We start from the raw sequence: 25,266 nt of genomic DNA, 5'->3' as shown, positions 1-25,266 counted from the left end.
TATGCCATATTTCCATATAATCTCTAATAAAAAAGTATTTATATATAATTTTGCATTGGTGTTTCTATAACATATGTACTTTTCATTTGTATATCGTAACTAATTATACTAAAACACTTTTAAATAATATTTTTAACTGACTAATATCTTATGACATAAGTATGTCTTTAGACTGTACCCCTACCTATAATATTAATAAATATACTAACAATAACTTTCAAAATTGTTTATAAACTTTTTCAAAAATATATTAATATTAATGTACTCATATGACATTGGTATGTCTTCGACATAAGCACTTTTTTCATTCGTTACAAATGTAATAAAATATGAAGAGTCCAGAAATAAAAGTATGAGGGGTCCACTTTTACATGAAATTCAGATAGCTGAAGTTTTGAACTGTTTGAGTTATGTTCACTCCGACCGATGTTACACATTGGGATAAAAGGGTGAGTGTTTTACTTTATGGGCAGTTAAGGTTTTGTTGCACTGAGCAAGAAAGATGAGGGTCCCAGTGTTGTAGGGTATAAAGATGAGTCAATGAAAGTTGGTAACACTGCACAAAGTGACCTAAGCTCTCAAGTGGATGCTCTTGGTACTATAAATATTGTTTATTTACATTTCTTCAGGGCTGCATAAAACAACACTATTGAAGCAAGTTAAAAGTTTATGTGTACCAGTACATATCTTTTGATATTACTGTGGTCGCCTACAATATGTATGAGTTGTGAGAGGCGTCAACATCGACTTGTACAAGGAAAAGACAGTCATATGGGCGAATGCAAGTTGTAGTAGAAACAATTGAGGTTATGTAGCCACGAAACAGGTGAGGATTGTCATTGTGAAAAGCTAGAATGTTTCAAAACACTCACAACTGATGAGAGAAAAGGTATTGCTACGAAATTTAATGGATTTAAGTCATATGACGAAAAATCACTGTATCTATGTGTGTTGATTGCATACAAGCCGGTTCAACGTCCAAGAAAAGTGGAGGAAGAGGCGGCTTTCCATTCTTTTTCATACTCATATAAAGTGCGAGTTGTCAGAAATTACGAGGTGAGTGAAGTGCTGGTTTGCTACAAAGCCTTTTTATCGATTACATGGAATCACATTAAAACGTCTGCAAACTTTGCAAAGTGGACTTTAAAAAAACAGGTTCAGCTCCTTGAGATAAGAGAGGAAAACATTGTATAAAGGCTAACAGACTATCGGAAGAGACAGTGAGCTGTATCGTGAAGCACATCCAACCATTCAAAAGAAGACATTTTCACTATAGCCTTAAGAAAATTAGAACTTATATTTACCTAGTGACCTTAATGTGACAAAAATTAATACCATGTACCTAGAACAATTTCCCAATAAAAAAGAATTTTAATGAGAAATATCGATAAATCTTTAACACTAAGTTCAACATTGCTTTTGTCTGTCCTAGGTGTGATATGTGCAGTACATGCAATGAACTAGTTGTGAGAATTGAAAGCATCCAACAGAGTTCAAAGGAATCTATCAACATCCAGCTCACATTAGAATTTCGGAAGTTAAATTTTGAAAAAGAACTTCATCTCAAGAAGGCAGACACATTTTACAAACGGGAAAAGGTAGTAAGAATCGAATCACAAAAGCATAAGACAATGGAAGTGATTGTCATGGATTTTGGTTAAAAAAAATGCATGTCCTCAACATAACAACGAATGACGTGTATTACGTCAGACAGCTGTCATCTTATATGTTCAAAATACATGTTCTCTCTACATGTCATGCTATCTTCTACACTTATGCAGAAGTGCATGGGAAGAAAGGAGCCGATGACATTTGCTCAAAGTTATGGGATATTATTTTCAACCACATGGAACCTGATGTAACAGAACTGACACTGACAATATTCTGTGACTCATGCTGTGGTTATAATAAGAACTTCACAATTTTTAGAATGCTGCACTACATTGCAAATTTTGTGAATAAACTGACCAAAATAAAATTCGTGGACACATCCGCTTTTGGAATGCGATAAAAATCTTGGTCCACGATTTGAAAATATCTTGGTTTTCACAAGAAACCACCGTAAATGGTGAAAGGCTTAATCCTGGAATACTAGCAATGCTGTTCCAGTCACATGGTAGCTCAAAATGTGTTTTTTGCCTCTAAAGAACAATAATTTAATAATTTAAAAAAAATTTCGATTATATTTTTTTTTTAATTTTTAGACAAAAGTTTTATTGGGGTGTCGAAATACAGTCATCCAAGATGGCCGCTTTGGTCAAAATCCAAGATGGCGAACACCGGCTCCCAACTTGGCCCCGGAACTGCTATACTTTACTACTTGCATCAAGTGAAAAATTTTGATATACCATGTTTGAACCAATGTTCGTGTGCCTAAAAAAAAACAGCGGCTGCATGTGTGTGTGAAAGAGAGAGAGATATATATACCGACCCAGGTGCAGCAGCACGATCTCGACCGAGTGGCCCAGGGGGACGGCGATCACGTGCGCGCACTCGCAGGCGGCCGACGGCTCGTGGCAGCTGGCCGGCGCGCTGGCCTCGTCGCACAGCAGGCCCGAGGCCGCCGCGTCGCGCGGCTGCGACACCAGTGGCTGCGGCGGGTACGTGAAGCTGATGTTGTTCACGTGCGGCACTGGCAGTCCCGCGGCCACTGCAAGCAGAGACGGCGGGACGGTCACGCGCGGCGCGAGCCGCGACTTCCAGGAAACTACCCCTGGTAATTGTCCCTTACTGCGCGTCCAGTTTGTATCGAGGTTTAAAATTTCTTAACATTCAAAACGAAATATATTTCTATGGTAAAGTTTTTCATAACAATTACATTTAACTGGAGACTCTAATTTTTTTTTTACCGAAAAATTGCTTCCGGGAGAAATGTTCCTCAAAGTTTTATTAATATTTTAAAAATCAATTTTTTTTTCGTGTTTGCGCATCCAGTTGTATTATACTGTAATATATTAAAATAAATTATGTGTTATGGTGCAAAAGTGAATATTTCAGTATAATTTCAGTATTTGGTTAATTTGACAGGTACAATTTTATTCATACGACGCTAGCATTCTAGGCTATTGTGTGTTTGGAGAAACGAATTTTTTTTCTGCTATACAAACTTTCGTGCTCATGTTTATACACATGGGTATAACATAATATGTAACATAAGTTAGGTTTCATGTAGGACGGGCTCTAAAAGTAGAGCGTAGTTGAGAATTTAAAAAAAAAATAAAGAGAAACTTTAATTAGAGTACTGTACGGCCAGGGTCAAAACTGTTTTCTACCCAGATTTCTTTTCCATTTCAATTTAAAATTGAAGGTTTGGGAGAGACAGGGGTTGGACTTCATTTCAATATCCTTTTGTGTTAGTCGCAAAACTGCCTTGTTTCCCCTACTAGTATTTTTATTTTTGATTAAAATATTTTTTTTTCATCAAAATGCAGATTGTTGTTCTATATATATATTTTTAATATGAAATTTATATTTGATATAGTTTTATTGTGCAATCATCAAAACCTCGAGTTTCGGTATGTCGGTGTAAGGTAGCTAGACTAGTTCCTCACCGGCCAGTGACGGACTCACGGAGACCACGTGCTTGAAGCCGAAGGACAGGTAGAGCCGGGTGTCCACTTGGGGCGCCGACAGCTCCTCCGGCATCTCGACCGTCGACTTGATCTCGTCCAGGCACAGCTTGCCTCCCGAGGACGACCGGCAGCTCGCGTCCACGGAGTTCTGGAACTGCATGCCGGACACCGCGTCCAGGTACCTGTCCGTTCTCTCCACTGTCGTCGGCGTTCGTCCGTGCCGTCGTCATCGTGTCGTCCGGGTGGTCGGTTAGGTTTCGTCCGAGGGCGTGTGCTAGGCTCAGAAAGGAAAGAAAAAGGGGGGAAACACCAGGGCCGGCGCGTCCATACAGGCGAACTAGGCAAACCGCCTAGGGCGCCAAGTAGCTGGGGGCGGCGCAGCACGACACGTAACAACTGATATCATATGTTTAACGATTATTGAAACTAGATGAAAATGGATTTTTGTAACAGTTTGGAATGTTTATATTGATATAAGTAATTATTTAAAGTCAACGGTGACCTGTTTATGATTTGTAATAAGTAAAAAAAGTAAAAAAAAATCCTCAAGCCTGCTTACATTTGATTGTTGACAAAATCTTAGGGTTACGTGATGTATTTTGAGGCAAGGAAAAAATTTTTGTGGTGCCCAGGGGGGGGGGGGGGGGGGAATTAAGGTTTTTCGCCTAGGGCGCCAATTTACTTTGCACCTGCCCTGGAAAACACATTTTCGGAACTCATCCTGTCGTGGGGAAGAAGGATACGATGAGTTCCCAAAGATGACGCAGTACTTCTTTAAAGTTATAATTTTATTACAAAGTATTAAAACCAAAAAATTTACAATTTTTTTATATATTTTTTTAAACAATTTTTTATTTTCCTACAAATTAAACCAACCGCTCCACCCAACGGCCAAACTATTGGTTAAGCCATTGGTTTCGTAACTGTGTGTGGCTGTGTTGTCCGTAGTTTTTTTGATATGTAAACATCTTAAGTTCTCGTTAGTCAGCGTCTGATAGGAGTAATGTTGTAAAAAAGAATGGTATGTAAGTCGATGAACGGAAATGTGTTAAAAACAAATATTGTGGAACCACGTGTGGCAAAACAAAACCCATATATAGTCACTTTCGTTAACGTTGGAGGCCATAACAATCGTATTGCTGTGCCGAATATAAAAAAAAAAAACTTTATGATAGTGAAAACTACGCTGGAATATATTTGGTAAACTAAATTAGCCATAGTAAAATTAAGTAATCACAAGTGTGGGTAAATATACCTAAAAAAAACTAGCACTACAATGATTCTAAATAGGCTAAGTATTATCCTTCCATATTCCCATGAGGCTTTCTACCACAGAGGTAGAGCGTGCGATTAGTAGCCCTAAAGGGCGAGGTTAAAATCTCGTCACTAGTTTTACTTTTTTAGATAACATCATAATATAATAATACATTAATAAAAATTTTGAATCTGATCATTTAGGTTAATTTTGTTTGTTGGAAGTATTTAAAGATTGACTTCAGTCGATTAAGCAAAAACTAAAATACAAACATATACTTAGTGTAATAATATGTTATTTAAAATGTTTAAAGATAGTTTAGTATTGCCATAGAAGGTGAACTTCTAACGTGTACGGAAACTTCAAAGTACTGTTAAGTGAATTTTAACATGATGGACAGTATTTTAATAAATTTCCTTCCCTGAAATAAGGTAAGCCGGAGTTTTAGCGGAGCTGTTTCCAATTGTATAACATTTCCGGTTGTTTCGTGTGGCTAATTGCTGTCTGTGTTTGATAATGGCAGCAACGTTCACGATTCAGGCAGCGAAATTTAGCGGCAGGCGCAGAAAATATGTGTTTAATTAGCATCCAGGTTTTTTTTATATATAATTGAAAAGTGACTTTTATTTATTAGTTTATTAATCACGCTCATCATGATTTTAAAGAATTCTACGTTTAATTTCTTGTCCGAGTTTCGTATTATAAGTTTATCTGCATCATGATCAACATGAGAACACATGAGTTAGCTCGTTACCGTGTTCAGATGTTTACATTATCATTGTCGAGTACTGAAAGGCTCACTTTTTTCCTTCTTTTTATTGTAATTTACTGTTCTAGTTGTCACATTTTCGTCGTTGCCAAAGCACATTATTCGTCTTTGCTGTAATTTTTTCTCTCGCAAAATTCCTTCTTTGGAATTCTCAGTTTCGTCTAAGCAAGTGACATTTGACATCGGCTCTTATTGGCTTATTGGCTTATTTTTTTCACAATTTTTGTCCATACCTTAGTTATAAAGCATGAACCATGTTTAGGCGAGCGAAACTCTTGAGTATATCTTTCAACAAACAGAAGTGGAGTACGCATAGGGAGAAATAGCGTAGTAAATCCCCTACCCCTTTAAAAAATCCTTGAAAATATATATCATTGAATTGACACCAACAAATGTACAGACCTTGGAAGCGAACCGCGGGCGAAGGAAGTGGTTTAAACACCCACCTTCACATTTCCCGATGTGAAATATGAAATTATGCGTACGCTCCTGATATCAAAGAACCACGAAGATTATTTAGATGGAGATAAACGTCAGAGCAATGGTTATACATAACTATAACAGCATTTCAATTGCAACCTGGGATGTGATTCTGGTCAGACCATCTTGATTACGGTTTTCCTTTATTTTTCCTGACATCACTCTTAGTAAAATGCTGAGATCGTTTCTTAATACAGGTCAAGACCGAGAGTCCTTCTGCAGCTTGGTTGAACTGTGACCTCGATCTATCCACCACTGTCTAATCACCACGCTGTCGAAGAGACGATAAGCCCAAGTGAAAATTTTTTTTCCCCATTGGATTATTATTGGTACGTCAATGTTTTATACATATATTTTTTTTGTATTTTTTAAATTTATACCTATGCATATTCTTTTGTAAAGTAAGCACCCAAATTAATATTATTTATTTAACACCGAAGTGGCTAAGTCCACAAACATAGACAATTCAGACAATGGTCTTCAAATCCTGCAAATTTAATAATTTAGTGCGTTCAAAATAACTGTTGGCTAATCAGAAAACTAAAACTGATGTAATTGCTCTTGGAGTCTATTTTTCTACGAAATGAATATACATCTGTAACCCGAAAGTTATGAAATAAAATGGGCATGATTGAAACACAAAAACTTAGTCTAATTAGAGTTCCAAGATAATTTGTTAAAATGTTGTAAACCAATTCATATTCATAAAAAATATGCTTAGAAAAATTTGAAAAAAAACTAAAAAAAAGTGTTCTGAAAAATTTACTATTTTGTGATGTAGTGTCCTTTACTTCTGGTGCACATAAATATATAAATAAATATATTAATACATAAAGTACTAAAACTCAACGTAAATCCAAGATCAGTTGTTTGGTCAATTAATTACGTTTCTAAATCAAACACTCCTAAATTAAAATAGTATTGTAGTTTTCGAGTTATAGGTATTTATTAAAAGCTACGAAATTCCAAACCCGACCCAAGTTATAAGTTATTAACGACACATTTTTGGTGCGCAATACTATATACACCTAATATTGATAATAATTCCAAAAGAAAATCAAACATAAGTTACTATACTTTTTGTTATATGATATATTTTTATTTATCGTTCGTATTGTAAAAACTTAAATAGCTTACAAACAACTAATTTTGTTAAATGAGTCATATTTTTAAAATCTGTAGTACAGTATATAATAAATTTGTACAAAGTATGTATTTAATTTTTTTATATAAAATAACTGTATCTCAAAATATGAGACAATTTTTTTTAAGTTTGACATTTTGATTAAGACCAGCAACTAATTGGCGTATTAACGGCTTTCGACTTGATGTTGAACTCTGTGACATTCTGTGTATATATGCATATGCCTATAACTATTTTTTTAAATATAAAAATCAAGCCGTTTAAAAGTGTTACGTTTAACGGTGTTTAGCGTGAATACATGTTATGATTAACAGAGACAGGAAAGCATCCTTTCCATTACGTAAAAAGTTTCAAACTGTGTGAATACAGATTTTTTATTTGTTTACCTTGAGCCCTTCCTCCTCTGATTGGTCCACGGAGTTGGACTGTATGTCGGCGGGCGGCGCTGGGTCGGCGCCTTCGTACGTCACGACGGCTTTCCCGCGCAGCGCCGGGGACGCGCACCTCTCATTGGTGCTCGCCCTCAGCCAATAGGAGGCGTTCGGCTGGTTTGCGTGGAGCACGGCGTCCAGTCGCTCGCCTGTCGCAGTAACACCAACCTCAGCGTTCGAAACACGCGTGCAAATTACATTTTTAACCCATCTGTTTAGTAATGAGGCTTTTAAAAAAATTCATTATGCATTAATAAGTATTTATTTTACCCGTAATTAATATTATTTAATAAAAATAATAGATTAAAAAATAATATATAAAAATAATATTTTAAATATAAATATGTATATAAAAAAATTATAAAACATTTTACGACAATAATTATATTTAATAATTTTGTAATATCTTAAACAAGATTTTTATTTTAATTCAGTACAAAATGTGGGCATAAAATGACTTTTTAAAAGTTTTCTTGAATTACCTTGTTTGTAATGTTTGTCTTAAAACTCTTATTTTCAGAATGAAATTCATACATGTATAAAAAATAGTTTTTATCTAAATTCATAAAAAAAAAAATCAGGTCTTTGTGGAAAATCAAATTTTTAAATGATTTAATGATGATATCGTGGAAATAAAGAGTTTTTATTCAAAGGCCGAATGCAAATGTTTAATTCGGAAATGTTTATTATACAGCTACATGCCTTCAGTTCATGCTAGAGCATAAATATTAAATGGGCTTTTAATTTCTTGAAAGTCATTATGCATAGTTAATAGATTTAGTAAACTATTTAAAAAAAAGTACCTATGGTTAAACTATGAATTTATATTATATTCATTAGAAAAACACAAAATGTCTAAAACATACTATTTAGGACATAATCCATTTAAACTCAGGTAATTAGTTGTTTGGCGGCTAAACGAGGACTTTTAAACACGTGAAGTATTTCATTTGTCTCTATAAGTTATCACAAGGAAAGACATTAAACAACGTATTAAGGTTGTAATAGCCTATGTTACAATAATAGTTAAATATTCAGTTTATATGGATAGCTTTGTGAGGTTTATTTTATATTTTAAAATATGACAATCGAGAATTCACCACTGAGTTCTCCTGAAGGAAAAAATGTTTCTATTCATAGATTTGATTTTTAATACTTGTATAAATACGTGAATTCGAGCTAAGATGAAAGTAAATTGAACATTAACCCAAAAAGAACTCTTTGGTGGGTTATTGAACACATTTAGATTATAAATATGTGCGAATTAGTACTGGAAGTGCCAATTATTATGACAAAACAAAACATGAACTAATGCACGTAATATGTGATGTAGGTAGTATTAAATTTTTAAAAGTTTAATTGTTTGTACTTAATTCTTAAATACACATAAAATAGGTTTTACCAAAGCCAAAATGTGGGACAACAAAAAAAAAAGAAACTTATGTATAAATGATATAAAAAATAGCGATTAATTTAAAACTGTGCCTATACAAAATGATTACATATTCCTAGTTCATGCTACGGACGACATCAAAATTGGCCTTGAAGTAAACGTGTTAAATTCACGGAGTGTTGAGGTTATACGAACGATAAACGATATCGATGTAACTGATCTGCGACACGGGGTTGTGGAAGGGAAGTAATTGTGCAGAGAGCGGTGGATGGGTTGGAGATAGTGTGTATGGTAGTTTGAGGGAGGGATATATGATCAATAAAAGATATCGATGTAACTGATATGCGACACGGGATTGCGGAAGGGAATTAATTGTGCAGAGAGCGGTGGATGTTTTGGAGATAGTGTGTGTAGGGTAGTTGGAGGGAGGGTTATATGATCGATAAAAGATATCGATGTAACTTATCTGCAATACGGGATTGTGGAAGGGAAGTAATTGTGCAGAGAGCGGTGGATGGGTTGGAGATAGTGTGTGTAGGGTAGTTTGAAGGAGGGCTATATGAACGATAAACTATATCGATGTAACTGATCTGCGACACGGGTTTGCGGAAGGGAAGTAATTGTGCAGAGAGCGGTGGATGGGTTGGAGATAGTGTGTGTAGGGTAGTTTGAGGGAGGGCTATATGAATGATAAACTATATCGATGTAACTGATCTGCGACACGGGTTTGCGGAAGGGAAGTAATTGTGCAGAGAGCGGTGGATGGGTTTGAGATAGTGTGTGTAGGGTAGTTTGAGGGAGGGCTATATGAATGATAAACTATATCGATGTAACTGATCTGCGACACGGGTTTGCGGAAGGGAAGTAATTGTGCAGAGAGCGGTGGATGGGTTGGAGATAGTGTGTGTAGGGTATTTTGAAGGAAGGCTATATGAACGATAAACTATATCGATGTAACTGATCTGCGACACGGGTTTGCGGAAAGGAAGTAATTGTGCAGAGAGCAGTGGATGTTTTGGAGATAGTTTGTGTAGGGTAGTTTGAGGGAGGGCTATATGAACGATAAACGATTTAGATGTAAATGATCTGCGACACGGGATTGCGGAAGCGAAGCAATAGTGCAGAGAGCGGTGGATGTTTTGGAGATAGTGTGTGTAGGGTAGTTTGAGGGAGGGCTTTATGAACGATAAACGATATCGATGTAACTGATATTTAATGCGGGATTGTGGAAGGGAAGTAATTGTGCAGAGAGCCGTGGATGGGTTGGATATAGCGTGTGTAGGGTAGTTTGAGGGAGGGCTTTATGAACGATAAACGATATCGATGTAACTGATATTTAATGCGGGATTGTGGAAGGGAAGTAATTGTGCAGAGAGCCGTGGATGGGTTGGATATAGCGTGTGTAGGGTAGTTTGAGGGAGGGCTTTATGAACGATAAACGATATCGATGTAACTGATATTTAATGCGGGATTGTGGAAGGGAAGTAATTGTGCAGAGAGCCGTGGATGGGTTGGATATAGCGTGTGTAGGGTAGTTTGAGGGAGGGCTTTATGAACGATAAACGATATCGATGTAACTGATATTTAATGCGGGATTGTGGAAGGGAAGTAATTGTGCAGAGAGCCGTGGATGGGTTGGATATAGCGTGTGTAGGGTAGTTTGAGGGAGGGCTTTATGAACGATAAACGATATCGATGTAACTGATATTTAATGCGGGATTGTGGAAGGGAAGTAATTGTGCAGAGAGCCGTGGATGGGTTGGATATAGCGTGTGTAGGGTAGTTTGAGGGAGGGCTTTATGAACGATAAACGATATCGATGTAACTGATATTTAATGCGGGATTGTGGAAGGGAAGTAATTGTGCAGAGAGCCGTGGATGGGTTGGATATAGCGTGTGTAGGGTAGTTTGAGGGAGGGCTTTATGAACGATAAACGATATCGATGTAACTGATATTTAATGCGGGATTGTGGAAGGGAAGTAATTGTGCAGAGAGCCGTGGATGGGTTGGATATAGCGTGTGTAGGGTAGTTTGAGGGAGGGCTTTATGAACGATAAACGATATCGATGTAACTGATATTTAATGCGGGATTGTGGAAGGGAAGTAATTGTGCAGAGAGCCGTGGATGGGTTGGATATAGCGTGTGTAGGGTAGTTTGAGGGAGGGCTTTATGAACGATAAACGATATCGATGTAACTGATATTTAATGCGGGATTGTGGAAGGGAAGTAATTGTGCAGAGAGCCGTGGATGGGTTGGATATAGCGTGTGTAGGGTAGTTTGAGGGAGGGCTTTATGAACGATAAACGATATCGATGTAACTGATATTTAATGCGGGATTGTGGAAGGGAAGTAATTGTGCAGAGAGCCGTGGATGGGTTGGATATAGCGTGTGTAGGGTAGTTTGAGGGAGGGCTTTATGAACGATAAACGATATCGATGTAACTGATATTTAATGCGGGATTGTGGAAGGGAAGTAATTGTGCAGAGAGCCGTGGATGGGTTGGATATAGCGTGTGTAGGGTAGTTTGAGGGAGGGCTTTATGAACGATAAACGATATCGATGTAACTGATATTTAATGCGGGATTGTGGAAGGTAAGTAATTGTGCAGAGAGCCGTGGATGGGTTGGATATAGCGTGTGTAGGGTAGTTTGAGGGAGGGCTTTATGAACGATAAACGATATCGATGTAACTGATATTTAATGCGGGATTGTGGAAGGGAAGTAATTGTGCAGAGAGCCGTGGATGGGTTGGATATAGCGTGTGTAGGGTAGTTTGAGGGAGGGCTTTATGAACGATAAACGATATCGATGTAACTGATATTTAATGCGGGATTGTGGAAGGGAAGTAATTGTGCAGAGAGCCGTGGATGGGTTGGATATAGCGTGTGTAGGGTAGTTTGAGGGAGGGCTTTATGAACGATAAACGATATCGATGTAACTGATATTTTATGCGGGATTGTGGAAGGGAAGTAATTGTGCAGAGAGCCGTGGATGGGTTGGATATAGCGTGTGTAGGGTAGTTTGAGGGAGGGCTTTATGAACGATAAACGATATCGATGTAACTGATATTTAATGCGGGATTGTGGAAGGGAAGTAATTGTGCAGAGAGCCGTGGATGGGTTGGATATAGCGTGTGTAGGGTAGTTTGAGGGAGGGCTTTATGAACGATAAACGATATCGATGTAACTGATATTTAATGCGGGATTGTGGAAGGGAAGTAATTGTGCAGAGAGCCGTGGATGGGTTGGATATAGCGTGTGTAGGGTAGTTTGAGGGAGGGCTTTATGAACGATAAACGATATCGATGTAACTGATATTTAATGCGGGATTGTGGAAGGGAAGTAATTGTGCAGAGAGCCGTGGATGGGTTGGATATAGCGTGTGTAGGGTAGTTTGAGGGAGGGCTTTATGAACGATAAACGATATCGATGTAACTGATATTTAATGCGGGATTGTGGAAGGGAAGTAATTGTGCAGAGAGCCGTGGATGGGTTGGATATAGCGTGTGTAGGGTAGTTTGAGGGAGGGCTTTATGAACGATAAACGATATCGATGTAACTGATATTTAATGCGGGATTGTGGAAGGGAAGTAATTGTGCAGAGAGCCGTGGATGGGTTGGATATAGCGTGTGTAGGGTAGTTTGAGGGAGGGCTTTATGAACGATAAACGATATCGATGTAACTGATATTTAATGCGGGATTGTGGAAGGGAAGTAATTGTGCAGAGAGCCGTGGATGGGTTGGATATAGCGTGTGTAGGGTATGGCATACCCGGGGACAGGGTGACCTCGGCGAAGGCGCGCGGCGCGACGGGGGAGCCGTCCAGCGCCACCACCAGCAGCTGGTGGCCGTCCAAGGTCACGGCGACGGGGCAGGCGGTGGTGCCGCCCGTGTAGGCGAGGCGCAGGCGGTAGCGCAGCCCTTGTCGCACGCTGAAGCTGGCATGCGGGGTGGTGGTGCCGCTGTCCTCCGCCCCCTGGATCCAGGCGTCACGACCATCCGATATTACTACACGTGTACAGTACCTACGTGACTTATGGGAAGACTGGTGTGTTGGAGTTGGGGTTAGGAACCGGTCCCTACCCGGAAACAAGGGGGGTGGGCGCCAGTTATCGCTTGTCGCCTGAGCAGTGTACAGATAAATTTAAATAGTAATAATAAACCTCATTTTAGCAATGGCTTCTACCGGGAAAAAAAGAGATAAGTTAAACATATGTATAAAAATAACAGCTTCTTCGGAACGCACTCAGTTTTTAGACAATATGACGATTTTTTGGTTTCAATAGCATGAAAATAGCAGCGCTCCGTAGTTTGGTCGGCGCTCTTTTTAATCTTTTACAAAAAATAACTTTTTTAACGTTGGTAGTAAATAATTGTTCAGGTTTTCTTCTATAAGATTCGTGTTTCGTGTAACTGGAAAATTTAACGTTGCGTACGAGGCGAGTAAATGTTTTCGCTCTCCGTAGTAGCGCATATTCCCTTGTCTGTCTGACGTTGAGACGTCAGAGCTAGCCTCGGCAACCGCATTCCTTCCAGGGATCTTCCCATCAGACATGGATAGTACAGACCTCAGAGGGCGTCCGTAAATCACGCTAGGAGGCGTTCAGGATAGACTGCACAGTCCTTTAATAATACTCGCGGAAATGACACTTGTTCATTGGCTACTGACGCGCGAGACGTCTCAACTATGCTGTCCGTAATTCGGCACTTTCTTGGTTTAGTGTTTTCCATTGGCGCACAGTTCCCCCGGATAAAATGTGGGCCAATCGCAGAAGCGGTACGAAGGTATAGTTGTTTTTGATGCTTGCCTATCGCGAAATGAATCCGCGAATTTTGCACCTCTCTACCAATCACACAAGATGACGAGCCCGGGGAGTGGGGAGGGGTTATCTCAAAAAAATACCAGGTGACATTATTTTTTCCATAAGAAACAGCGTAAAATTGCGAGAGAAACCGGGTTGAATTAAGTGAAACATGTTTCTCCACACTAAATTATTTTATCTGCGTTTATGCGAACGCCACAGAGTCACTCTCGAGACCGCACATGAGTTCCCCCCCCCCCCCCCCCCCCCGTGGATTGAGTTAGAATGAATATTCTTTTACGGAGTTTTAGTAGTATTTCCTATTTAAGTATTTTAGTGTTATTTATTTTTTCTCACTATTATTCTAGACTATGTTCTGCCTTTAAATACTTGTCTAAATTTGTCTTAAATAAAAATAATCAAGATAATTATGATTGATTTTTATAAATAAATCCAACGCAATTAAGCACAAATTTACGTATTTACACTGAAAACATGCATTTTGAAAAACCACACGTTTTATTCTGTGTGGATGGGGGGGGGGGGGGGTGTCCAAAAATTGCCATGATTGGCTCACGTATTTAATGGACGCCCACTTAGCTCTCTTTTTACGGCGATCACCAGGAATAATTTCGTGAAAATTGTATTGTATGGAGGTCGATGAACGGGGATGTAACCCAAGATGGCGGACCCACGTATAGCAACGTACACACCCATATATAGTCACTTTCATCAACATAGTACAAACCAAAACTTATTGGTGCGCCTAGTGAAACTTGTGATAGTGAAACTACCCTGGAATACATTTGGTACACGAAAATAGTCATAGCAAAAATTATTTTAAATTTTCAAATAACCCAAGAGAAAATAGCATCGCAATGTTTATAATAGATATTATTCTTGCAATTATCAACAGGCTCGGTACACAGCGGTAGAGCGAGCGCTTCTTAAAATCTCGCAACTGAATTTTATAAATTTTTTTAAATCGTCATATAATATTTAATTAGCTAAATAATATCATTGTTTGTTCGTAACACTTATTTACAGACTGATTTCAGTAAAAAAATATATATATACAAACATATTTAGTGTTATATTATGTGTTTCAAAATGGTTCAAGTTGATGACTCAGAAATTCTATTGAAGTATAAGTTCTAAAGTGCGACAAAAAATTAAAGTAATAACTGTTCAATGAATTTAAACAAGTTTGATGGTATTTCAATAAAATTACTGGTCGAAAATCAGGTCCAATACCAGAGTTAGGTAATTTCAAGTTTTTTTTTTTTCTTTTTCGCTATTAACAGAGCTGTTCCTAATTGTTTAAAATTTCTATTTGCTTCGTGCTGCCATTTGTTGGTGATGGTGGTCTGGAACATTTACGGTTCAGGCAGCGAATTCTATCGGCGAGCGTAGAAAGTGTGTGATTCGTGTCTAGGAACTTTGGTATTTTACTGGAAAAGCAAATATTTAATTCATCAGTATAACTTTTACCCTCGGGATTATCTTAAATAATTCTACATTAAATTTCCTGAATGGATTTCATATTATAAGCACATGAATTTGCATGTTACTCAGGTTGGATGTTTACACATAACTGGCTTATACTGAAAGACGCGCTCACAGATCTATTTGGAATCAAACTTCTATACAACAGATTTTTTTCTATATTAACATATTCTGAGTGTACAGGGTTTGGAAGGGTATGGATCGGGAAAAAAAATGCGTCTCAGGCTGAGGCTTATGCCCCTTACCAAACCACGCAGGAAGGATAGCATGCATCGTGGGCATAGGCCAGTCATGGCAGCGATTAATGCCATGACTAACTCTCCTCTACAGTAAAACAATTTCAAGTTGGGCCCAGGTAAAACTTGCATATACGCGGGGAAAACACTTGGCTATCATACGGGGCATGTATTAAGCAAAAAAAAAGTTAAGTACCTACATAGCAAAGGAGGACTGTCCAGGAAAAGATTTGAGAATGGGCCAATAAAATAAAGTATGTCAAACAAACCTAAGTGCATGCTTTTTAAACCATGTTTTTTTTTTAATTTGCAATAGTTAACCTTGAGTGTTAACCTCTAGTGTTCACTTTACTATACGGCAAAAGATGGCAGCACATGCGCTCGACGGCATATTTGCACAATACCACTGTAGCATACTTGCATACTAACATACTTGCTTACTCTCCTACCTACACATACACATCCTTCCGCACTCTGAAAATTTTATACAGTCTTGTTCTACCAAATACATATTCACTTTTCCGTTCGATTCTGTTCCCGCACATTTTTTCGCGTGTTTCAAATATTTTGTGTGACATAAAAATTTAATATTACTCTATCTGCGTATTTTTACTCCTAGCGCACTTGGAGGTCTCTATTCTATTCTCTTAGTTGTTTTCCTAATTGTGTAAACCCTTCCCCCTTTCGAGCATACGTTAACTCCATTACCTTTTCACTTCCATTACTCTTAAAAATTGTGATATCACTCTACCATCTGTTATAAGTGTTTCACTTCAATAAATCTTCTGCAACTTCAATAACCCTCTGAAGAAAATGAATTTGCTACAGTCAACATTATTTATAATGAACGTTGAAAGATATGAATACCATAAATATAAACTACCTAATACGGTATGTATAAGTTTATTTAAGTGCTATGTGCTTGCGCCCAACAGCCATATGCCATTTTTTTATTTATTCGTATCTCTTTATCATATCATCAGTTTAATAAATGCATTCAATTTTTTTTGACGTGACAACGTCTAATAAATCGTCTAATAAATCACTGCAAGCATGAAAAAAGTCCCGTTACTCACATTGTCCCGTTACGTTGTGTCCCGTTACGCTCATTGTACGCTTGCTCCGCATATATCTCTCTTCCACTCGATTGGAACAACAAACGGTTTGACTTTTTCGAGGCACATTAAACTTGAAACACTCCCATTCGTTTCCTACTTTTCCTATCATCGTCCTATCCTTAACAGAATAAACACAGATTGGAAGAAGTTAAATAGCAAACATGTATAAAAGTTAAATAGTTAAAATAATCTGTTCGTTAAAGTAACAAACATATTTGAATTAATGAGTGCGAATAATAGTAAATTTATCAATTAAATTGTAAGATTTCATTTCAGTCCTTCTTTGTATCCGTACAAAATAGTGATAATTCAATAAAAAAAATGATTGAATTTTTATTCATGAAAGTATGCAATCGTTTCATCAATGCTTTGTTATGACGTTTCGTCACGTTAAACTATCGTCCGTAAAACGACTTTACGGACAAACAAATTTTTTTTTATTGCCTTATTTTAAGTGGAGAAGTTAAGGCGCGCCGCACCGCCTTGTGTTACACTTGACCACACACATCCATGCAAAGTGTCGCACAGCTGGGAGTCGAACCCCGGGCACTCGTACCTGGCCGGCGGCTCGGCCGTTGACCAGCAAGACGGCAGGGGCAGGGGGGTCGTCGGGCGCCCCGGTGAGAGACTGCACCGCGGGGCCGCGCCCCCAGTCGCTGATCACCACCAGGTGGCGCTCGTCGTCCACGTCGTAGAGGTGCCTCAGCGGGTCCGTGGTCGGCGGTCGCCTCACCACCAGCGCCCCGAACAGCCCGTCCACCATCTGCGAGCCTGCAAGCGACCACACCCGAACCATACAAAAAAAAAGTTTATATGTATAAAAAATTGATGTACCAATAATAATCCATGGGGGGAAAATTTTTTTCACTTAGGATTATCGCAGTGGCGTAGCCAGGATTTGTGTATGGGAGGTGTTAAGAAGAGTGCCCCCCCCCCCCCCCCCCACACACGTATTAAAGCGGCGGGGTCCGGGGGTCCTCCCCCGTGAAAATTTGGATTTTAAGGTGTAAAATAGTGTTATTTTAGCAGTTTCCGGTACTTATATTTAAATATTGTAATGGTAAAAATTTTATTAATTGTTAACATGAAAAATTTAATTAAAGATTTTGTGCTAAGGGGGGGGGGATTGAACCCCTAATCCCCCCCCCTTATGGTTGCGCCCCTGGCTTATCGTCTCTTCGACAGCGAGGTGATTAGACAGTGGTGGATAGATCGAGGTCACAGTTCAAGCAAGCTGCAGGAGGACTCTCGGTCTTGACCTGTGTTTAGGAACCATCCGAACATTTTACTGAGAGTGATGTCAGGAAAAATAAAGGAAAACAGTAGTGCAACTACTCCAAGGAGGTCGATACACCAGTGGTTACAAGGGCAAATGCATAAAGGAGAGAGAGGGAGAGAAGAAGAAGAAAGGAAGCATAGTAAGTTTCAATAAGGCAAAAACGTCCTGAGGAACCATCCCTATTTTGGCTTGAATATGAGTCTACCTTTGACATCGTAGAAATGTCAATAAGAGAATCGGTGAGTCGTCGCAAATTATCTCTTAACATGATTTGACCAATTTTAGTCCATTGTAGAATTTGTTAAATCAGTCGAAAGGTTTTAACTCATTGAATTTTTTTTTTTTTTTTTTTAGCGCCGAGTAGGGAAGCCTTCTTTTCGCAGACGAGAGAGCCAAGCGCCCGATCATGCATCTTCGGGTTTATTGTAACTCATGATTACAAACCTGCAAAATTCGCGGATTCATTGACCTCCAGGATAGACTCCACGGTCCTTTAGATACTCGCGGAAATGACACCTGTTCATCGGCTACTGACGCGTGAGACGTCTCAACTATAGGCTGTCCGTAATTAGGCACTTTCTTGGTTTAGTGTTTTCCCATTGGCTCACAGTTCCCCGGATAAAATGTGGGCCAGTCGCAGAAGCGGTACGAAGGTATAGTTGTTTGATGCTAGCCTATCGCGAAATGAATCAGCGAATTTTGCATGTCTCTACTCATGGTAACTAATGGTCAGTTTGGTTAGGTTAGCTACATTGTAAATACTTTAAAACATTGTGGACGGTTGATTTGGTTAGGATAGCTACATTAAAAATACTGTGAAATCATGTAAACGGTTTCCTAGCGCTGGATAGCTACATATTAAAAAGTTATTTGCTAAGCAATCATAAAATGATTTTACAGTATTTTTAAAGTAGCTATACTTACCTAATGTAACCAACCATCCACAATGTTTTAAAGTATTTATAATGTAGCTAATCTATCCTAATCGACTGCAAAATTTAATGCCACACCGGTTTATACAATGAGATAGAACGGAAAAAAAAGCGAGCATGAACTTCGGGGAACTTCGGATGTGGCTCTCCCGTCTGTGAAATGTAGGCTTCCCCACCGAGAAGTGAAACTACTCCAAGGAGGTCGATACACCAGTGGTTACAGGGGCAAATGCATAAAGGAGAGAGAGAGAGAAGAAGAAAGGAAGCATAGTAAGTTACAATAAGGCAAAAAAGTTCTAAAAATAAATTCCATCTTCAGGCTTGCATATGAGTTTACCTTTGATATCGCAGAAACGTCAATAAGGGAATTAGTGACTCGTCGCAACTGATCTCTTAGCATGATTTGATCAATATTAGTCCACGGTAGAATTTGTTAAATCAGTTCAAATGTTTTAACTCATTCTGAATTTTTGAGTGCATAAACACGAGGATGGTGGGACATAACTTTCCCAGTAAAAATAAATTATTAGAATCTATCAATCACAAAAAAAGAAATAATGTTTTAAAGCATAGGTTGATCCCCCAAGCTCTTCCCGAAATGAATATCTCATTTCAAACTAACCTTCTCAGCGATTATTTCCAAGGGACTGTCGTTGTATATCTGTCTGTATCTCTGAGGCATAAGCACCGTGTTTCATGAACCATATTTTTTCATGACAGCAGTTTTAAAAAAAATTTAAATGGTACCTCACTTCTTCATTAAACTACTTTTCACCCAAAAATATGTGAATTTTTGGACATGTCGTAGATCTAAGTGTTGGTATGCCACTAGAAAGAACGTCAAACGGTGGTCAAGTTTACGGTTGAAAGTGCATTTCTGTACAAAAAAAGTGTGACGTAGTGAGAAGGTGCAGATACAGGAACTCAGCATCAGGGACTTGGTACTGAAGGCAGAGGCGTACCCAGGGGGGGGGGGGGGGTTAGGGGTTCAACCCCCCCCCCCCCTTAGCACCAAATCTTTAAATTAAATTTCATATTCATCACTGAAACAAATTTCATATTAAAAATTAATAGAATTTTTACCATTACAATATTTAAATTTAAGTACCAAAACTGCTTAAAAAGCACTATTTTACACCTTAAAATCTAAATTTTCGCGGGGGAGGACCCCCCGGACACCCCGCTTTAATACGGCGGGGGGGTAGGGAAATGCTTCTTAACACCCCCCATACACAAATCCTGGCTACGCCACTGACTGAAGGTCGGCCAGAAGGTCTCCGCTGATGGACGGACGGCTCGCGGCACTCACTGGTGTGGGCGTGCCAGAGGTGCGTGCCGGGCTGCGAGGCGCGGAAGCGGTACTGGAAGGTGGTGTAGCTGGGGATGGGGCACTGCGTCACCATGGGCACACCGTCCATCACCGGCGTCTCCCGCTGCGGCTGGCCGCGCCAGTGCACCGCCAGCTCCTGGCCCGGGATGCGGTTCACCACGTCCACCAGCAGGATGTCGTTCTGGCACACCTGCGGGGCGGAAACCCCCGCTACTTCACGCCCGCAGCCTGACCGGCACCCGCTTAACACTCACCCTGTGGTCGGGTGACCGACATCCGCTTCACACTCACCCTGTGGTCGGGCGACCGGCACCCGCTTCACACTCACCCTGTGGTCGGGCGACCGACACCCGCTTCACACTCACCCTGTGGTCGGGCGACCGAACACCTGCTTCACACTCACCCTGTGGTCGGGCGACCAACACCCGCTTCGCACTCACCCTGTGGTCGGGCGACCGACACCCGCTTCACACTCACCCTGTGGTCGGGCGACCGACACCCGCTTCACACTCACCCTTTGGTCGGGCGACCGACACCCGCTTCAAACTCACCCTGTGGTCGAGCGACCGACACCCGCTTTACACTCACCCTGTGGTCGGGCGAACGAACACCCGCTTCACACTCACCCTGTGGTCGGGCGACCGACACCCGCTTCGCACTCACCCTGTGGTCGAGCGACCGGCACCCGCTTGAAACTCACCCTGTGGTCGGGCGACCGGCACCCGCTTCACACTCACCCTGTGGTCGGGCGACCGGCACCCGCTTGAAACTCACCCTGTGGTCGGGCGACCGACACCCGCTTCGCACTCACCCTGTGGTCGGGCGACCGACACCCGCTTCAAACTCACCCTGTGGTCGAGATACCGACACCCGCTTTACACTCACCCTGTGGTCGGGCGACCGGCACCCGCTTCACACTCACCCTGTGGTCGGGCGACCGACACCCGCTTCACACTCACCCTGTGGTCGGGCGACCGGCACCCGCTTCACACTCACCCTGTGGTCGGGCGACCGACACCCGCTTCACACTCACCCTTTGGTCGGGCGACCGACACCCGCTTCAAACTCACCCTGTGGTCGAGCGACCGACACCCGCTTTACACTCACCCTGTGGTCGGGCGAACGAACACCCGCTTCACACTCACCCTGTGGTCGGGCGACCGACACCCGCTTCACACACACCCTGTGGTCGGGCGACCGGCACCCGCTTCACACTCACCCTGTGGTCGGGCGACCGAATACCTGCTTCACACTCACCGTGTGGTCGGGCGACCGACACCCGCTTCATACTCACCCTGTGGTTGAGCGACCGACACCCGCTTAACACTCACCCTGTGGTCGGTCAACAGGATACCCGCTTCACACTCACCCTGTGGTCGGGCGACCGACACCCGCTTGAAACTCACCCTGTGGTCGGGCGACCGGCACCCGCTTCACACTCACCCTGTGGTCGGGCGACCGACACACGCTTCACACACACCCTGTGGTCGAGCGACAGAACACCCGCTTCACACTCACCCTGTGGTCGGGCGACAGAATACCCGCTTCACACTCACCCTGTGGTCGGTCGACAGGATACCCGCTTCACACTCACCCTGTGGTCGGGCGACCGGCATCCGCTTCACACTCACCCTTTGGTCGGGCGACCGGCATCCGCTTCACACTTACCCTGTGGTCGGGCGACCGACACACGCTTCACACTCACCCTGTGGTCGGGCGACCGGCATCCGCTTCACACTCACCCTGTGGTCGGGCGACCGGCATCCGCTTCACACTTACCCTGTGGTCGGGCGACCGACACACGCTTCACACTCACCCTGTGGTCGAGTTGTTACATCTTGAAAATCTTAAATGATGAGCTTTGCTTGTTGCTAGTGCATTTCAGTTTGATTTTAAAGCCCAGAATCGTTTTTGCACTTTTCCACTAGAACTAAGTTCCCAAAAAATTTTTTCTCGATACCAAATTCTTAAATTACTGAAATAGGTGCCACACTTTTACAATTTAACACTTTTTTGTTACTCATCAGTTTTTATTTTCTTGTAGTTTTTTTTAATTTGTAGAAACTTTACACTGTAATGCTATATTCATTCCACCATAGTTTAAATAATTACCGTGCTGAACATTTATAACAAATACAGTGTGTACATGAAATAATGTTGAAGAGTGTTGGCTCACAATTACAGAGTAACTCAAACAGTTTTAGATAATCGCATGCGCGAATACTGCTTTGTTTTTCTCACTTGCAGGGGGAAAGAATGGCTCTTTTCCCCATTAGAGAGGGTGAACATGTAAACACTTTATTTAGAAACAGAATGGAAAACCTCTCTGCATAAGAGTGGTTGAACGTCGAAGTCCCTGACAGTTGGTTTGGTCGTAATGGTCGAGACGACAGAGCTTTTTTTTCTGGCCTCCACGTTCACCTGACATAACGCCATGCGATTTTTTTTCTTCGGGGCTTTGTAGGAGATCTTTTATATGTACGTTCCGCCGCTATCTAATGATTTGCCAGAGTTGCGAATCAGAATTGAAGAGGCTATTTCTTCCATTACTCTGGACGTGTTAACCAAATTGGGCGAAGAATCAAACTTAAGGTTGGATGTGTGCCGCAAAACTAAAGGTGCACATATTGAACATTTGGTGCATGAGTTGTTGTAAATAGTCTAAATTGAACCGTTATAATATACCATTTAAACTTGGACGTTCTTTTTATGGATACCCTGTACTTGCGTACAGCTTTACCAAAAAAAAAAAAAAAAGGACCTTAAACTTTGCTTGACTTTTTACCTCTTAGGCTTATTTTTAATCTTCCGCTTACGTTTAACGCCTTGACGTAGTATTTCAATAGAAAAATAAAATTGTGAATTTTTTTTTTACTAGCCGAATTCTTGCATCTTGCCAACAAAGGCTTCACGTGACACGGTGTTTGGGGAAAACTCTGCTCCAGGAAAGTTCAGACTGTCGTCGTCGATGCTACGGACGCGATGCGAAGACTGCGTCTGCGTCGCCGAAGCCCTGTGGTTTCTGCACCAGCGCGGATGCTGACGGGCTTAAAGTCGGCACACTGACACACTTCACGGGCGAAGTGTGCCCCTGGCAGGCAACAGGAGAGTCGACGAGAGCAAGGGGAGAAAAACAGCCGTTGTTCCTCGGATCGCGAGAGAGAGAGAGAGAGAGAGCGGTGTAAGCAGGCGAGGTGACACAGCAGAACCGAACTGTCGGGAGTACACTGCCGGAGAAATGTTCTACACACCCGTAACTTAACAATTAATTAAATTATTCTCTGTCTGAAACTAAGACTGTTTCCAAATAACTCCCAAGTCTAAGCGGTCTAAGATAAGTTCATTTTGACGTGACTGTCTAATAAATCGATGAACGCAGGCTGCACGCACGAAAAAGTGTCCCGTAACGCACATTGTCCCGTTACGCTGTGTCCCGTTACGCTCCTTGCACGCTTGCGCCGCATCTATCTCTCTTCCGCTCGATTGGAACAACCATCGATTTGACTTTGTCGAGGCAAATTAAACTTGAAACACTCCCATTCGTTTCCTACTTTTCCAATCATCGTCCTATCCTTAACAGAATAACACAGATTGGAAGAAATTAAATAGCAAACATGTATAAAAGTTATAGTTAAAAAATATCTATTCGTTAAGGTAATAAACATATTTGAATTAATGAGTGCAAATAAAAGTAAAATTATCAATTAAATTGTAGATTTCATTTCACTCCTTCTTTGTATCCATACAAAATAGTGATAATTCAAAAAAATAGATTCAATTTTATTCATAAAAGTATGCAATCATTTCATCAATGTTTTGTTATGACGTTCTCACGTTAAACTATCGTCCGTAAACCGACTTTACAGACAACCAATTTTTTTAAGGATGTCTGCCATTTTTGCGCAATCTTTAGGATTCCTTGAGGAAAAAAAGGGGGTTGTTCCCTAGTATTTCGCGCGTGGATTTTCACAGACAAAAGTCATCTCTGAATGGGGTACTTGTTGGCCTATATGCATTCTCTAAGTAGAAAACTTAAAAAATTATATATAGAAACATTTCCATAAAACATGGTTTTGACGTTTACGTTCATCAACTCCGTTTCACACTCACAAGCTGATAAGTGTTATACTTATTTAGTACACTGTTTTAATAAACCACAAAAATTGTTTGTCTGTAAAGTCGGTTTACGGACGATAGTTTAACGTGACAACGTCATAACAAAACATTGATGAAATGATTGCATACTTTTATGAATAAAATTGAATCATTTTTATTGAATTATCACTATTTTGTATGGATACAAAGAATGAGTGAAATAAAATCTACAATTTAATTGATAAATTTAATTTTATTTGCACTAATTTATTCAAATATGTTTATTACTTTAACGAAGAGATTATTTTAACTATTACGTTTATACATGTTTGCTATTTAACTTCTTTCAATCTGTTTTATTCTGTTAAGGACAGGACGATGATAGGAAAAGTAGGAAACGAATGGGAGTGTTTCAAGTTTAATGTGCCTCGAAAAAGTAAAATCGATGCTTGTTCCAATCGAGTGGAAGAGAGATAGATGCGGCGCAAGCGTACAATGTGCGTAACGGGACACAGCGTAACGGGACAATGTTCGTTACGGGACACTTTTTCGTGCGTGCGGCCAGCGTTCATCGATTTATTAGACGTCACGTCAATAAGGTAATTTTCAAAAGCATTTGACCTCCTTGAAAGTTTTTAGTTATTTTTATTTAAGTTAAGTTGGCATTTTGCCTATTGTTTCCATTTTTCTGACTTTATGAGTTCATAACTACTTCTTTAGTAGTTTTTTTTTACATCTAACGCTGCCTTGCCCTAGAAGAAGGATACATCAGGGACCAAGCGTAAATAAAAATATCAAGTCTAAAACATGCGACCAAAGAGCTATAGGTGTTATGAGGTAAAATTTCGGTAAAAGTTCAGAAAAATTAAAAAATAATAATAACAAAAAATTGGAAACACTAGGGCCTCTTTGCTCTAAATG

The 25,266-nt window shown here is 40.4% G+C and overlaps 1 protein-coding gene across 1 annotated transcript in view; it reads right to left on the bottom strand.

Moving 5' to 3' along the window:
* The window catches only part of LOC134540063 (uncharacterized), a 62,871-nt gene that overhangs the window by 5,159 nt on the left and 32,446 nt on the right, over positions 1–25,266 (bottom strand). Inside the window, exons 4-9 of the mRNA XM_063382522.1 lie at positions 20,230–20,440; positions 17,266–17,480; positions 12,819–13,023; positions 7,607–7,800; positions 3,552–3,726; positions 2,432–2,650 (exon numbers count right to left, since the gene is read on the bottom strand). Of these exons, the coding sequence (XP_063238592.1) occupies positions 2,432–2,650; positions 3,552–3,726; positions 7,607–7,800; positions 12,819–13,023; positions 17,266–17,480; positions 20,230–20,440 (1,219 nt within the window). The remainder of the gene's footprint in view (positions 1–2,431; positions 2,651–3,551; positions 3,727–7,606; positions 7,801–12,818; positions 13,024–17,265; positions 17,481–20,229; positions 20,441–25,266) is intronic.

This window comes from Bacillus rossius, chromosome 16 (genome assembly GCF_032445375.1).
Source record: "Bacillus rossius redtenbacheri isolate Brsri chromosome 16, Brsri_v3, whole genome shotgun sequence".
NCBI classification, from domain to species: Eukaryota; Metazoa; Arthropoda; class Insecta; order Phasmatodea; family Bacillidae; genus Bacillus; species Bacillus rossius.
The sequence above is the reverse complement of the archived record's forward strand: the minus strand, read 5'-3'. Positions and strand labels throughout refer to the sequence as shown.